Source organism: Gekko japonicus, unplaced genomic scaffold (genome assembly GCF_001447785.1).
Source record: "Gekko japonicus isolate JY-2015 unplaced genomic scaffold, Gekko_japonicus_V1.1 scaffold363, whole genome shotgun sequence".
Classification (NCBI taxonomy): domain Eukaryota; kingdom Metazoa; phylum Chordata; class Lepidosauria; order Squamata; family Gekkonidae; genus Gekko; species Gekko japonicus.
Genome location: NW_015177016.1, coordinates 118,514 through 136,098, shown reverse-complemented (window position 1 = coordinate 136,098; position 17,585 = coordinate 118,514). Strand labels below are relative to the sequence as shown.

At 42.1% G+C, this 17,585-nt stretch overlaps 1 protein-coding gene across 1 annotated transcript in view; it reads right to left on the bottom strand.

The window, feature by feature from the left end:
* MCTP1 (multiple C2 domains, transmembrane 1) overlaps positions 1-17,585 on the bottom strand; it is a 283,789-nt gene that overhangs the window by 241,293 nt on the left and 24,911 nt on the right. Inside the window, exons 4-5 of the mRNA XM_015427721.1 lie at positions 13,769-13,848; positions 4,366-4,474 (exon numbers count right to left, since the gene is read on the bottom strand). Coding sequence (XP_015283207.1) covers positions 4,366-4,474; positions 13,769-13,848 — 189 coding nt within the window. The remainder of the gene's footprint in view (positions 1-4,365; positions 4,475-13,768; positions 13,849-17,585) is intronic.

Genomic DNA, 17,585 nt, shown 5'->3' with positions numbered 1-17,585 from the left:
CTCCACTAAATGCTAGCATTATTTTGGCTTTCAGTATAACCCTAACATTTTTATATATGTCAAAAGTATACATGGATTCTACTGCATAGTTAGCTTTAAAAGGATTATTATGTACATTAGGAAACAAAACTAGAAGACAGCCACCATTAGCTACTGTTTTGGATAACACATTCTCTCAAATGTTAACCCACAAGAAAAATGTACAAAAAGCACACAAATGCTACTACATGATTTGGTAATTTTTGTCAGGGTCTTTTGTTAGGAATGTGCATAGACATTCAGATACAGTGTTTATTAAGAACGTTTGTTTAGATTATTTAATATTTGTTGTTATATCCTCAACTCTAAATTTTGTGGGAATAGGAGAAAGCCCGTACATCCTAGCAGCATAAAAACCACCAAGCACAGCCAGGACTTCTGTCCCTCATCTGCTTTTTCATAAAAAGATTTCCATTTTACACATGAACAAGTGGACTCCATCCATCCTTGTTTGCTTTTTAGATGAGGAGAGATCTCAGATACTCAATATGGGGACCCTCTCAGCACAGATCTCTCACTACTTAACTGGCCCCACTGTTCTTTTTATATATTAATTCTGGGAGAGTTAAAAGACAAACTGCAAAGCAAGCAGACTCCCTACTACAAGGTATGTGTGGGGGGAAATGAAGCATATGAGGACCTGCCTCTAGCACTTTGGCTACCCCCTTAAAGTAGCATATACAAAGCTTTCCCCCTTCCTTGTAAGTTCCCTTGAAAAGATGAAATATGACAAAGCTAAAACCTCTACCCTTCCTTCCTTCCTTCCTTCCTTCCTTCCTTCCTTCCTTCCTTCCTTCCTTGCTTCCTTCCTTCCTTCCTTCCCTCTCCCTCCCCCCCCTCTCTCTCATATATATATATATATATATATTTTCTGATTCCCAAAGAGTCATAAGCCAACCCAACTTGCCCTGGATCAAATACCAGGAACAACACACAAGCTAAGCCTTGGATCTACTCATACCAATGTTAATTTGCTGCCTGATTGAAAACATGAGCCAAGAAGCTTTGTATTAGCCTTTGTAGACAAGTTTCCTCTAACTTATATTCCTCTAACTTGCACTGTGATGTCACTTATGGGCAGAACCAGAAGTGGCATCATGATAGTATGGGACATTGCTTTCCACCCCACATTTTTGCTCCCATTGAAGTGAAGACCTTCAGTGGGGCTTGGAGCTCAGGAGTAGGAGATTGTACACTACCCCCAGGCAAATGGCATCCCTACTACTTTTGCACCTGTGGAACAGGAGGGAAAAATAAATCTTCCACTCAGGGAGAATCATGATTGTATCATCAAAGTGACATACTTTGAGCACAGATCATTGTCTCCCCTGTTTTTGCACATAGGAAGTAGTATGCCCACAGAACTTTCAGAAAGTAGTGATTGCAGCTAGGGTGCTTTTACTTTAGTTGCTAGTGTGAACTCCGTATGCAAGACATTCCTTTATTATTTTAATAATTTAATAAGGATAAAGGTCCTTTTTAACTGATTGACGTAATAAACTACAATTCCAGTGAAGCTATGAAAATGAAATCCTCTCTCTTTTCTCACCTATTACCTTAGCCTGTGCAATGTGACATTATTCTATTCTATTTTATTCTATTCATTTATAGATTTGATTTTTAAACTGCCCTCCCTCATACTTGGGGCTTAGGGCACTGTATACCATTTAAGAGATACAATCAAATACATTTAAAACTAGTTAAAAATAGTAAAACAAATACAGCACCCATTCCAGATGGTGCCTTAAATACATTTATCCTAACCCCAAAGGGGGAGAGGGAGAAGAGGGGCCAGACTAAATAAGAGCATGGTAGAATAACCATAAGCCTGGCGGAACATCTCTGCCTTACAAGCCCTGTGGAACTGTACTAAGTCCTGCAGGGCACAGATGTCACTAGGCAGACAGTTCCACCAAGTTGGAGCCAGGCCTGAGAAAGCCCTGGCTCTGGTCAAGGACAGCTGAATATTTTGGGGGCCAAGGGCCACCAGTAGATTTTTCTCTGCTGAGCACAATGCTCTTCAGGAGGTATACCAGGAGAGGTGGTCCTGAAGGTACGTTGGTCCCAGATTGTTTAGGGCCTTAAAGATTAATACCAGAACCTTGAACCTGATCTGGTATTCAACCTGGAGCCAGTGCAGCAGGCACAGCACTGATTGAAATAATGAATTAAAGACTCAAGGACACAGGCCACCTGGAAAAGGTATTAAGTATGGGTTGGAATCCCTGATCAAATAGTATAAATAGTATCTGATTTGGAAATCGTAATGCTAGTCTACCTTAGAAATTATACATTCTATAACATCACTTCCCTTGCATGAAAACTGTACAATAGCATACATTGCTTATATATTTGCAATATTTGTACTTTGAAATTTGATTGTTCTCTCATGTTAATATTTTATTTAAAAATCACAAACAGTACTCAATAATTCTATCCTCCTACAATATGACACTGATCAATCAGATTACACCAGATCTGTTTAAGTCTCAAAGCATCCACATATAAACATTTTAAATCCATCACAGAACCTTGAGTTGCAAAGAGCATCTTGTAAAGTTAAATCTTACATCATGTACAGCAACAGTCTGAAAGAAAATGAGAAAATTCTCCTTTACCCCAACCTTTTAAGCCACTTCAAGTTCCTGATCTCAAACAAGGTTTCTATGTGACCTCTAACACTTGGTCGTGGATGTTCCATTACAGTAACTTTGGCTATTTCATGCAGCTGGCAGAATTTTAGATGTCCAATGCAATCTGACATACAAAATCACAATACACCTAGAATTATTTTGTGTTGGTGTGCAGAAGTAAATACTAAATGGCCCATTAAGTTCCTATGTATCAAATATTCCCTGTTCTGAGATACTGCAAAAAGCCTTCCATTGGGATATATTGAGCATGGGACAAAGAGAAATTAGACAAATCAATATATCTGCAATTTGTTTCAGAGGCTGACAGAGCCAGAAATTCTATAAGGGATTTTGATATTTCTACATGGCAATGGGTGGTAATTCCCACTAAAACTGTATAACTATACCTTTAATTTGGGGATGTTTGTCTTAAATCTGTAAAATCTGCATCATGAATTTCAGTTTGAAAGCCAAGATTCCAGAGTATTGAATCATTATTTATTTATCTATCAAATGTAAAAATAAAGCCTATTCAAAATAGTTTGCAACATTAAGGAAACCAGAATACCATTGATGATATCCTCACAAAAGTTCATTTCAGTGAGGAGCGACTTTTGTACTCCAAGTGGAAAATTTTAACAAGAATGCTTCTTCCCAACTCATTTCACAGATACTCTATTGAAAACTAGTTTCCAAAAACATGGGTAAAGAGTTGCATAATGTGAAACAAGATATGGATACTTCAAAAAAATATGTACCTGCTAGAAAAAGTATATTGCACTTAATTATAAACTAGAAGATTCATAGTTCAAGTTTCATGAGTTTACTTTGGTCCATTTGCCAGCATTTAAACTGCTGATCTCAACCACTTTTAGCTCCTTTGCATGACACTTTCAAGAAATGATATTGCATGATACTCAGGGGTCTTGTTGTAGAAAAAGAGCTGCCGGAGCTCATTAGCATAACTCATTAGCATAACTTATTTGCATATGCCACGCCCCCTGACATCACCGGAAGTTACAGAAGGCCACACCCCCTGACATCACCGGAAGTGTGTCAGAAGGCCCGGCTACTTACCCTCCTGCTTCATCCTCATTCCCAAACGGAATGAGGATCGAAGCAGAGGGCGGGGTAAAGAAGGGGGCGGGGCTTCACCACGTGACCGCCCCGCCCCCTAGAGGTTCTCTTCCGGAGCTCCGTACCTGAGAGCTCCCCCCCGACTAGAGCCCTGATGATACTATTTTCCAAAGACAGTCACTGCCTCCAAAATCAATTAAGCTCTTCTGCACAGAACATTTTAGCTGAATTTTATCATCACTGGGACAACATCTACTGTAATAGGCTTGAATTGTTAGCATTAGAACACACCACCACTAGACTGAATAATTCTTTATCAATAAAAAAGAAAACATTATTCCATAATAACCATGTATGAAGGCACTGCATATTTACATACCACCAAGATCCTGTCTGTACAGAAAGCATTAAAGGAGAGACTGGTCTAAAGAAGGGCATCTATGGTTACACGCACCATGGACACTAATACATCCTTAAATATTGATCAGAACTGACAGTGTAACTTCATAAGAAACTAGTCTCCCTTTAACTTTCCTGTTTAATCATAGAAAGCTTATGAACTTTATATGCACAAGGAAAAAGCTACTTACTTGCTTACATGTTAAAACACACTTACCGCTTCCCTTGGTTGTTCTTTTGGTGTCAGCAACACAGACAATAATATAGTTCCAAGATCATCATCTGGGTAATGTGGATCCTTCAGACTCAATGTAACATCGATTGGCCTAGAAACCAAATACCCAAACATCTGTTGTTTAAACAATACATTGTTGTTTCTAAAGTCTCAGGTTCTGCAAATTGCACATCCTGATACAAGCAGTTTAAGAAGCAGCTAATGGAATGCATTCAACCACATACTTCTAAAGACTTGATCTCATTTAAGACTTCCCAAGAGGGTGTGGTGATTTCCACCAATTCTCCCCTCCTTCTTCAGAACCCATTCCCCCCCATGCTGTCTGTGAGGGCCTGATGAATCCCAGGTGGAGCCTGAAGATCGCTGGGTATCACAACTGAATTCTACACAACAGATCTCTCCCCCCTGGAGAAAATAACTGCTTTGAAGGGTGGGCTCTATGGCATTCTATTCATCTGAGGCATCTCCCCTCCCCAAACTCTGGCTTCTGTAGACTCCACCACAAAATATCTAGGAATTTCCCAACCTGGAGCTGGCAACCCTATCTCTTTCCCAGCCAACCATCAACCTACCTTTATATGCCCCTCTGACTTCAGCTTTCCATCTCCACCCTACACCTGCAGCCTCTACCTAGGAAAAGTACAGTCTTACTTCTCCTCAGTGGGGACCCAATCAGGAGGGAAGCGACCTCAGCAGGGTATAATGACTCAGAATCCACTGTGCAAAGCAGCCGTTTTCTCCAGGGGAACTGAAGTCTACTGTCTGGAGACCAGTTGTAATTCTGAGTGATCTCCAGCTCTCACCTGAAGATTGGCAACAATGGTTCCCCAGGAGGAAAAGTACAGTCTTTCCCTGCAGTGGAGACCAAGCAGCTTACATCATTCCCCTCTTCCCATTTGGACATGCACAACAACCCTGTGAGGTAGGTTAGGCTGAAAGTCTGTGATTGATCCGAAATCACCAATTCAACCTCCACAGCAAGAACCTGGGTCTGGCAGACCCTGCTCTGAAGTGCTAACTGCTACACCTAGGGTAGCCCACCTCCAGGTGGAGCCTGAAGATCGCTGGGTATCACAACTGAATTCTACACAACAGATCTCTCCCCCCTGGAGAAAATAACTGCTTTGAAGGGTGGGCTCTATGGCATTCTATTCATCTGAGGCATCTCCCCTCCCCAAACTCTGGCTTCTGTAGACTCCACCACAAAATATCTAGGAATTTCCCAACCTGGAGCTGGCAACCCTAGTCAGGACTGGCCCCAATGAGTTACCCACAAAGGCCTGGAAAGGGCCTCCTGCCTTTGCTTTTTTACTGACAGAACCAAACTTGGTTGCCTAGCAACAGCCACTGAGGGAAAAGTTAGTCCCACAGGAGCCAATCAGGAGAAGTGTCTTCATCAGGAGAGATCGCCGTTTTGGCAATTTATTCTGTGAGGGAAAGGTGTCCAGGCTGGCAGTGGGCAGGGGAGAGGAGTAGACCCAGCATCCAGCCAATGGCATGCTAGTACTCTTGAGTGGCAGTTGATGGGCCAATGGCTGATGGAACACACAGCACAGCCAATGGGAGAGCTGGAAATGGCATTAGGACAATTACATGTATCAGATTTTATGTTATTTATACCCCATCTTTCTTGCTGAGACTCACAGAGGTGTAAGTCAAAGTGTAAGTCAAATACAATCAATAGGATGGGACATCCAGTGAACACTGCACTTTAGTCATTCCTGAACTGATTACATAACAAAAAGCACAATCATACAGAAGGATTTAGCGTATAATCAGGGCAATCTTAGTAATTCTGGGCTAAGGGCAAAAGTCCAGGAAGGGACCTCAGAGTCACTGCTACCCCAACACTATCCCCCACCAAGGGCAAGCAAAGGGTGGCTCTCACCCCATGAGAGGTGGGCAGGAGCTACCACTACCACTGTACACCAGGTGCCTAAACTCCAGATGAGGGAGGTACAAGTGGAAGCACTTTCGCCCCCCCCCCAAGAGTGGGGTCCAGAGCAGCTGCCTCTGTTTTCCATTATCTAAGAGTGGGGATTATAAATAAAAAGGTAAACATGTCATCTCTTCTCCTACCTGGCCTGCTATGACAGCCCCGTACACTTCCCTCCCTCAGAGGCAAGATTTTACCTTTGTTTTTCTTTCCCTTTCTTTGACTGAGCCACCCTAGTAATGTGTCTTCTTCTTTGCTGAAGAAGTCTAGCTGTCCCACCCTATCACAGTATGATATTTTGGCTGTTGGCTCAGCCCAGGAGCCTGAGGGAAGGATCAGGAGTCAGCTTTATCTTAAACGACTTAAATGGCAATTGAAGCATTTTGAAGTTCAAAAATAACAAAATATTTTATTTAACATAGAGGGGAAAGGTCAGGTGAAGTCAGGGGTTGAAATTTCTGAGGCAAAACCAGTACATGCACAGACTTTAGTTCTTATATTTCAGGCTAATGAGAGTTAAGCTATTCACAATTCCTTTTGTTCCAGTGTTTTCTCCAAACCCTTCAGTACATTTTCTTTGAGTATTCTCTCTCTTGGTTTCCAGAAGACTGATGCACTCTTTTCAGTACCCAACCCCCTTCTCTTGAAACACCAGTACTCATCTTGAGTTTTTAACTGACTCTTAAGGTATCTAGAGGCAGTTTCTAACCATACTGGACCAGGGATCTCTATTTGTACTCTTCAGAGCTAACTCCCTGTTTGACTGGGTAGGGAATCTACTTCTTTCTCTATCCCATTTCCTTCCCAAACTTCCTTGCCAACTTTCCCCCAATTCTCCATCTGTGTTAAACTGCTCTCAGCCAAGGCTGAAATCCGAAACTGTCAGTACTTGACTCTTCTCAGCTAGGGCTGAAATCAGATGGAATTCTCCTCAGCATCCACTTCTGAAGCCTTTCTCTTCTCAGCTGATGCTAACCAATCAGATCTCTTGAAAACCATATTCTACCATAAGCTGTGTAAGAAATCAACAAAAGAAAAAAAACATAACCCCTTTTTCTTCTCATACACAATGAATGACTTAAATTAATATTTACCCTGATAGAAAGGGAATATAGGGAAACCAGGTTCAGAGTTTCTCCAGGGGGGGAACATAAAATGATTTACAAGGAAGGCCAGCAGTGGTGGTGGGGCAAGAAGGATCATGACTCTGTTTCTAGGGGAAGACTTTGGGCCAAATTGGCTGACATGGGTATCGATAGAAGGCTATTGCTTCTATTAATTAAACTGCACGAAAATAATGACATCCAAATAAGGCTCACATAAGATGGGAAACTATCGAAATGTATTCCAGTGCAAAAAGGAGTCAGACAAGGTTGCCTTTTGGCTCCCTTCTTATTTAACATCTGTTAACTCCTTAATCACATGCCTTCATTCAACTGATACTCATGCTCCCTCATTCTCAGGTAGCAGAAAGGTTCCAATCTTAATGTATGCTGATGATGCTGTTCTTTTATCCCAGACAAGGATTGGCCTGAAGCGAGCCCTGATAAAATTTAAAGAGCAATGTGACACCGAATTACTATCTATTAATTTAGCTAAAACTAAAATTGTCCGTTTTGGTAACTCATTCAAGAAGTTCAACTGGAATATTAAAGGAAATGCCATAGATCAAGTTAAGAACTTAAAATACTTAGGCATTACCTTTTCTTATAATTCTAAATTCTCAGCACATCTGTCCTCATCAGCTGACCTGGCAGAGAGAAGTAAAAATGCCATTCTTAGATTATTTAGAAGGAAAGGTGCAGGCTTTCTCCCCACGGCCTTAAAAACCTTCCAGGCAAAATCATTGGCTCAACTCCTGTATGGCTCACAAATCGGACTTTCTGCCAATCTAAAGACCCTTGAAAATTTCTTAGATCTCTATTTGGCGTTCCTAGGAGTACCTCTAATGTAACACTTAGGCAACAGGCTGGGCTACTCAGAGTTGAAACAAAGGTCTGGGAGCAGGCTATAATGCTCTGGCTAAAAATTCATTACAACCCAAAGGGTTTAATACCTTACTTTTTAGCCTCGGATCCTTACCCTGCCTGGTCCCAAATTTTACTGTTGCCCCTTATTTAGTTAACATTACCTATGAACCCTATAGATGGGCCTTTTCCAGAGCCCGCTTTGAGGCACTCCCTTCCACTGTACTGCAAGGTAAATTCACTCGAGTCCCAATGCATGAACGTATATGCCCATGCATGGCTAATATGGTGGAATCAATCACTCATGTCCTCCTGTTCTGCAGATTCTATCAGGAGGAACGAAACCATCTTATACTACCTCTTCTGTCTAGATTTAGCCCTCTGCAGTCTTCTTGACTTTAGGCCAGGAGTCCTTCGTAAATTCCTCTTAGAAGACGTTCAGAGCTCAGTGACTTACGCTGTGGCAAAATTTTGTTGCTTAGCTATTAGGAAACGTAAACTTATTTTAGCTGAAAAAATTGTATGATTCTTTTATTAACACTATTTTACTTTTCTAATGTTATTAACTCTCTCCTGTTAATGTTTTTATATTATTCCCATGTTATTACTGTTTTAATCCCTTTTATATCATAATTGTACTGTTTTACTGGCTCCTGCCGCAATAAATTAGATTGACTGAAGAAGGATCATGACCAAGGCTCCCTCTAAGCTGTGGAGTCTTGTGAGCAACAATTCTACTCTGTGAGCTACCGGCATTACGGTTGTGAGCAGCCGATTTGGCTGCTGCATAAATCAGTTTGCTCTGGAGCCCTCCTTCCTGAGCTGAAACGAAAATGTGTGAGCCGGAGGCTAAAAAACCATCAGCTAGCTCACACTAACTCAGCTTAGAGGGAACACAGATCATGACATTTGGCTATGGGTAAAACCAGACAGTTTACAAGAACCATCATTTCATATGTAAACAGTATATTAGGTAGTTCTTTAGTTTATAATCAAACAGCTGTGGATTAGTATGATGGGGAGGGTTTTGTTTTTTACCAGTAGCCAAGAATTAGCTCTGATTCCCTGTTTCAGTGTGTAATTTAAGCTGCATTCTCAAATATCTTAGGCAACTGCTCTTTCTCTTTCTGTTTATTTAGAAATTGGAACACTTTCCCTATGAAAGGTTAAAACGCGTGGGGCTCTTTAGCTTGGAGAAACGACAGCTGAGGGGTGATCGAGGTTTATAAGATTATGCATGGGATAGAGCAGGTAGAGAAAGAAGTACTTTTCTCCCTTTCTCACAATACAAGAACTCGTGGGCACTCAATGAAATTGCTGAGCAGTTGGGTTAGAACAGATAAAAGGAAGTACTTCTTCACCCAAAGAGTGATTAACACATGGAATTCACTGCCACATGAGGTGATGGCAGCTACAAACATGGACAGCTTCAAGAGGGAATTAGATAAGCATATGGAGCAGACGTCCATCAGTGGCTATTAGCCACAAGGTACAGATAGGGACCCTCAGGCTGGGGCAAGGGATGCTCTGTATTCTTGGTGCTTGGGGGGGCAACAGTGGGAGAGTTTCTAGTGTCCTTGCCCCACTGCTGGACCTCCTGATGGCACCTGGTATTTTTGGCCACTGTGTGACAGAGTGTAGGACTGGATGGGCCATTGGCCTGATCCAACATTGGCTTCTCTTATGTTTTTATGTTCTTAAATTGAGGAGAGCTGGTAAAGCTTAGAAGTATCCCATTCTTTATGGCAATGACAATCCTTTTCTAATGCTTCTCACACAAATTGAAGGGCTCTAGGATTTCACCAGGAAGCAAAGGCCAAGTTGCTAAAGGACTTGCAAGGTTGTTGCATTTCAGTTTAACTAGGATCATAATCCCAGAAACCTAGAGGAGGAGTGATTTCTCATCTTCTTCCATATGAATATCTCTGTTCTCTTATATCATTGTGGGAGGCCCTACTTTGTATTCTGGATTTTACAGAAAAAAAAGACTGAGAGGGAAGAGATGGGTCTTCTCCATGATAGTGCCCATGTTTTAGAGCATGATACTTTGGGAAGTATGTGTAGCCACCTGTGGTTAAAAGCTGGTTCTTCAAAGAAGCACAGTTTAAAGACAATTAGATATTCTCTTATTTTTTGATGCTGCTATGGAAGCTTTTGCCTGTTTTATAAATCACTGCTAACATTTAAATTGATTTACTGTTATGATTTTATCAGTATTTTAATAGATGCCGCTTTGGCAGCAGACAGCACAATAAAAAAGCTAGAAGAAATACTACATTATTATTGATTGGCAATAACATGTATCTACTTGAACTCATGATATCAAGATACCATGTGACAAGTGGGTACAACGTTTTCAATTCTGTGGGCATGATTCCCAGATATATCCCAGTATGCAGTTATCCAGCTTCACCCTCCAACTGTGCCTTCTTCTATGTTGTTAAAGAGGATCTATTTATTTTTATTTATTAAAATCTTACAGTTCAAGGCAGGTACCCTGATAGACCAATGGTTTGACTCAGTAGCTCTCTACCCACAAAATTAGGTATGTTGAAATCAGTGGGATGGATCCTAAACTCCACTGGGCTGTGAGAGTTGGACCATAAGGAAGGCCGAGTGCTGAAGAATAGATGCTTTTGAATTATGGTGCTGGAGAAGACTGCAGTCCATCCTTAGGATCATCCTAAAAGAAATCAACCCTGACTGTTCCCTGGAAGGCCAGATACTGAAGCTGAAGCTCAAATACTTTGGCCACCAAATGAGAAGGGAGCACTCACTGGAGAAGGCCCTGATGCTGGGAAAGATTGAAGGTAAAAAAAGAAGTGGACAGCAAAGGATGAGATGGTTAGACAGTGTTATCTATGCAATGAACATGAAATTAAGCAAACTCTGGAGCACGACGGAAGACAGGAGGGCTTGGCATGATGTGGTCCGTGGGGTAGCGAAGAGTCGAACTCGACTGGGCAACTGCACAACAACAAACATTGACATCAAGATAAAGATGGGGTAGGAAGGTAAACTCAAGTCATTACTCTCCCTCCCCCACCACAAGGAAAGTTTACCACCCCCCACAGCTATAGTAGAGCTAGCTGTATACGGCTCTAACACTCACTGGTATAGCAATAACCACCCTGCCACCACACCTTCAAAGGCCCCTGAAATGCAGAAAACTGGGTCTGTCACTTCACTCTAAAATCATTCAGCCCCCAAAATATAAACCACGTTGCCAATTACATACAGTTCTTGTGCACAAGACTCGATGCTCATGAGCCAGAGACTGCAGACAGGCAGGAGACAGAGACAGTGTGCTGGTACCTGCTCTCCGTCTACATTAGTGAATCCAACTATCCCCCCAAGTAGCCTTCCTCCAATGGAAGAGCAACTTAGATTAGAAGAAGGCTTCAAATCTGAGCCAAAAGGAAAGGTGGGGTATAGTCATTTCAGTAAATAAACAAACCAAATTTGCTCAGTGGAGTTTAGGATCCATCCCACTAATTTCAACATGCCTAATTTTGTGAGTAGAGAGATACTGAGTCAAGGTCAATACTGTGTAATGTGACTGGCAGTGCTCTCCAGGGTCTCATGTAGTTGTCTTTTACTACCTAATCCTGAAGATATCGGGAATTGAACATGAGACCTTCTGCATGCAAAACATGCTTTACCACTGATACATAGGCACTCCCATGATGCTGAGTAGCAACGCTGATGTTCCAAATGGGACTGCACTGCCTACCCTTAACAAGGTGAGCATTCAAGAGCTTGAGTTTCATAGAATTCAGAGGTTTTGTTTGAAAAACAGTTTAGTAAAGTTTGTTATAAGTGTGTTGTTTTGCAAACTTGTTTCAAGTATTATTGTAAGCCACTCTGAATCCTAGGTATTTAGAGAAAAGCAAGTAAAAACTGATGTAAACACATTTACCAATTGCCACAACACAGAGAGTTAAATGGCTCTTGTGCCCACCTCATACTCTAATAAGTAAAGATTACTCATATCAATATTTTCAACATGATCAGATCTGTGCATACTTAAATCCAGATACTGGAGCCCTGAAAAGACAAGACAGATCTTTTTACAAACCTGGAAAATACCCCAGGTTTGCAGAAAAAACTGAAATGTAAATAAAAATACATTGGGGGGTTTAAAAAACCCAAATAATAGAAGCAGCATCTGTTGCTTTAAGAAATGAATATCCCTCAGTGGCCAGTGCTAGGCAACCACACAATATTGCCAGTCTTTGTTTCTGTCAGTGAAAAGGGGGGCAGGACCGTTTCCAGGGCTGTTTTGGCCTTTGAGGGAGGACTCATTCAGGACAGGCTTGATAGCAATCAGTGGGCAACTTGCTACCACATGAGTTGCACGACTCACACACAACTGGCTGTTTGCTCCTTTTCCACAGGAGCCACACTACAAAAATCAGTATGGTGCAGTAGTTAGAGTTTTTTATTGTGATCTGAGAGATACAAGTTCAAAATCTCATTCTGCCTTGAAAACTCACTGAGTGACCTTGGGTTAGCCTAACTTCTCAGCCTAACTTACCTCACAGGGTTGCAGTGAGAATAAAATGGAGAACAGGAGAATGGTGTAAGCTGCTTTGGGTCCCCATTGTGCAAAAATGAAGTAAATAAATAATAAATATAACTAAAGATGTGTGGCTGTTGTTAGAATGTAGGTTTGGTTGGTGGCAGGAAGGAGAGAAAGGAAGCAGGAAAAACTTAGGAGATAATAGTTGCCAGGATGAAGAAAAGAAAAAATACTATGAAGAAGGGGAACAGGGGGGAAATGAGAGGGCCCTTGCAAGTCCTTAAAAGTTCCCCATCGCACTACTGCACCATCATTTTCCTGGGTAGAGGCTGCCAGGGTGAGGGAAGGAGGGAAAGCTAAAGATATGGGGGTAGATAAAGGTAGGTTGGCTGGTGAGTGGGAAGGAGAGAAAGCAGTGGGAAAGGGGTAGAAGTTATATGGACTTTCAAGAAAGAGAAAGAGGATATAGTGGGGGAGCAGAAATGAGAAACCACCCACGTCCTTGTGAGGCCCCCACTTGTATTAATCCACAAGCTAAGCTTTTATGGAGCTGCGGTGGCTCAAGTGAACTGCAGGCTGTGGAAGGTCAGTAGTTCAGCAGTTCGAGACCCAGGTGCCGCATGACGGCGTGAGCTCCTGTCTCTAGTTCCAGCTCCTGCCAACCTAGCAGTTCGAAAGCAAGAAATTGCGAGTAGATAAATAGGTACCACTTCGGTGGGAAGGTAACAGTGTTCCGTGCACCTTGGTGTTTAGTCATGCCGGCCACATGACCACGGAAACGTCTTCGGACAGCGCTGGCTCTTCGGCTTTGAAATGGAGATGAGCACCGCAACCCTAGAGTCGGATTCGACTGGCTTTCGAGCAAGGGAACCTTTACCTTTACCTTAAGCTTTATTTTAGAAAGGGGATCTAATTCTTAAAATAGATCTAATTCTTAAAATAGAGGGAACAAAGACATACCTATTTTGTTCTAGTGAACTGAGGTCAAAAAATGCTGATCCCATGAAATCATCTTGGAGGCCAAAATCATAATCGAAGACCTAAGATTTAAAAGAAAAAGCAAAAGCTGCATTTACAAAACTTGTAAATATGTTTTGTTATATTTGCTGGATTTTAGCAAAGGGAAATGTGTCTGTGACAGACTGCATTTTAACAGTTCATAAGTGCTGCATAAATATGTGAAAATATGTGAAGGGTTAATGCCTCACAGAACCAGAGGTGCCTTTGAGTGACAGGCTGCTCAAAGGAATTTGATTGATTAGCATCAGTTGAGAAGACTTGTGAACTGACTGCTGAGGAGAATTCAGTTTAATACTGACTGAGTCTGAGTCTAACCCTGACTGAGGCTGTGATCATACTGGCAGCTTGGCGCGATATGGTGCTGCCTCTAATTGAACCGGGTTAAAGTGTAGTGGGATATATCAGCCACACAACACACCCTGCTGTGGGTTACCCATGGAGACATCCCATGGTAAAGCCTCCACATTATTGTGGCACCTCAGTTACAGAGTGAACTGTTAAAAAAAAATCCAACTACCATGTGTGTGCGTAGTGCGCATGCACATGCATGCGCACATAGGCAAGTCTTTTTTAAAAAACCACCTCCATAGCGGCAGAACGGATCTGCAGGTTCACACTGCCAAATCCATTCTCCACATGCTCCCCGTGTTCAGACATCCGGCCATTCGCAATGAATGTGTGGGGAAACAAAAACACCACTTCAGAGGTGGTGGCTTTTAAACCCGGCTCCAAGTCATCCTCTGATGGGGTGAGTACGCCCGGGGAATGCCTGACAGATGTGGCTGTGTGATCCTGCCCATTTAATCCGTTTGTAAAATGTGCCTATATCGGGCCAAACTGCCAGTCTGAACACAACCTGAGAAGAGTTGGGTGCTGACGGGTTTGTGTTTAGCCTTGACTGGCAGCAGTTTAACACGGATGGAGAATTGGGAAGGTTGGCAGGAGGCATGGGTAGATCTGGCAATTTGGGCCAGAAAAAGGGATAGGTCTTCTAGTGAGAGAGGAAATTCCGTACTTGGTTAAAAAAGGGAGATAGCTCAAAGAGTGAAGTGATCCCTGGTCTGGTGTGTTTAAAGACTGCTTTTGGAAACCTGAAAAGTCAGTAAAACTCAAGTAAGTGTACTGGTATATTTAGTGAAGGAATTTGGGATCTGGATAGTGTATCCCTGCCTTGTGGAAACCAAAAGGAACAGTTAAGCTCAAGAAAGTATACTGGAGTGTTTAGGAAACACTGAAACAAAAGCCTCTCATCTTAAAGATTCTAAGAATGTGTGAAAAGCTTAAGAAACTCTCAGTTGCTTGAAGCATATGAACTATAGTTTGTGCCTAAACTTATTTACCTCAGAGTTCATTATTGATTTACCTCAGATATTTTGCCCCAGATTTCCCGTGACCTTTTCCCCTCTACATTGAATAAAATATTTTGTTATTTGAACTTTAAAAAGCCTCTTGTGTGCCATTTCAGTAATTTAAGTTAAGAGGGGTGATCTTGTCCTTTCCCTCAGGTTCCTGGGCTGAACCAGCAGCAAAATATCATACTGTGACAGGATGGTATAGACATAGATAATCAGAAAAGAAGAAACTAGATAAAAAGGGAAAATTCTGCCTCTGAGGAATGGAAGAAGATGAGGTCGCCATAGTGTCAAACATTCTGCATCCAAATTTTATTTAGTCTGTATAAGGGCCAAGAAGCGACAGTTAGAACCGGATATAGAACAACTGATTGGTTTAGCATAGGAAAAGGAGTATGACAAGGATGTATATTGTCACCTTGCTTATTTAATATATATGCAGAGTATATCATGCGAAATGCTGGCCTGGATGAATCACAAGCGGGAATTAAGATTGCTGGGGAAAAGATCAACAACCTCAGATATGCAGACGATACCACTCTAATGGCAGAAAGTGAAGAGGACCTTAAGAGCCTCTTGCTCAGGGTAAAAGAGGAGAGCGCAAAAGTGGGCTTGAAGCTCAACATCAAAAAAACTAAGATCATGGCATCCGGCCCCATCACTCCTTGGCAAATAGAAGGGGACGTCGTGGAAGTAGTGACAGACTTCACGTTCCTGGGATCCCAGATCACCACAGACAGTGACAGCAGCCATGAAATTAAAAGACGCCTGCTCCTTGGGAGGAAAGTGATGGCGAACCTAAACAGCATGATAAAAAGTAGAGACATCACCCTGCCAACAAAAGTTCGCATGGTCAAAGCAATAGTATTCCCAGTAGTCATGTATGGCTGCGAGAGTTGGACTATAAGGAAGGCCGAGCGCCGAAGAATAGATTCTTTTGAACTATGGTGCTGGAGAAGACTCTTGAGAGTCCCGTGGACTGCAAGAAGATCAAATCAGCCAATCCTAAAAGAAATCAACCCTGACTGTTCCCTAGAAGGCCAGATAATGAAACTGAAGCTCAAATACTTTGGCCACCAAATGAGAAGGGAGCACTCACTGGAGAAGACCCTGATGCTGGGAAAGATTGAAAGTCAAAGAAGACGGGGACGGCAAAGGATGAGATGGTTAGACAGTGTCATCGATGCAACGAACATGAAACTGAGCAAACTTCAGAGGACGGCGGAAGACAGGAGGGCCTGGTGGGAGCTGGTCCATGGGGTCGCGAAGAGTTGGACTCGACTGTGCGACTGAACAACAAAATGGAAGTCATCTGACATGGGCAGGGGTCCCCAACTGGGTGCCAATGAGTGCCATGGCACCCAAAAAAAATTCTGGTGCCCACAAAGTGCTTTTAGAAAGTGAATGGGACCAGGTGGGTCTTTTGCCCCTCAAGGCTTCTAATTGGTCACTGGAGAGTTGCTTGACTGTGCAGATTTTTAAAAACATTGCTTTGGCAGCAGCTGCCACCACAGCACAAGGATCTTCAACGCGTGACTGAAGATAAGCTGAGGCAGCCATTGTATGGCTGGCTCTACCTCTTGTGGCAGCCATTCTGTGACTGTGCCCAGAGGTACCCAAGGTCTCAAAAGCTCTGGGAACCCGTGGACTAGGGTGCCGGATTTCACAATTTACTTTTTCCTGTTCCTTTTTATGTTTGGTCAGCATGTTTTTTCCTACACTGGCTCCAGCTTCACAGACTACAGAAGAGATGCATGCACATTCTGAACAATTTTGAGAAGTGTCAAGAGAAAAGATGGTGCAAATGTTACTGCAAACATGTTCAACTATCAAACCTACCATGTCTAAAGATAGCAATCAGATGTGAGGTTCATAACAAGCAGCTGTGAACACCTGCCATAACAGGTTTGCAATGGTTTTCCCAAAAACTGAGATGTGCAAAAACACCACTGATTAAAACTGATCGGTGACCATTAGCATCAATAAGGACTACATAGATGAACACTGAAGAGTAGTATTTTATTGAAACAGCATTTATTGAAGACTGGTGTATATGACATAAATTATCTAATTAGCTATTTAAACAACTGCATGGTGAAGCAGTTATGTAGCAAGCTTGGGGGGGAGTAGTAGAACTGAATCAGTCTGAGTGAGAATGCATAGGTGTGAAAGGACACTTGTGCTGTACTGCATGGTTAGTAAAGAATACAGTGATACAATCTGCTAAACATCCACAAATAGACCGATGAATTATTGAGTTCATTGTTGAGAAAAATCAGATCTCTGTTCACAGCTAGTGAAAACAATATAAGCCAAACTGCAGGGAGTTCAATTGTGCCTAACTAAGAGGGGAGAAGGAAGGCATAAATTTACCAGCTTCTTGTAAAAAAACAAAATACACACCT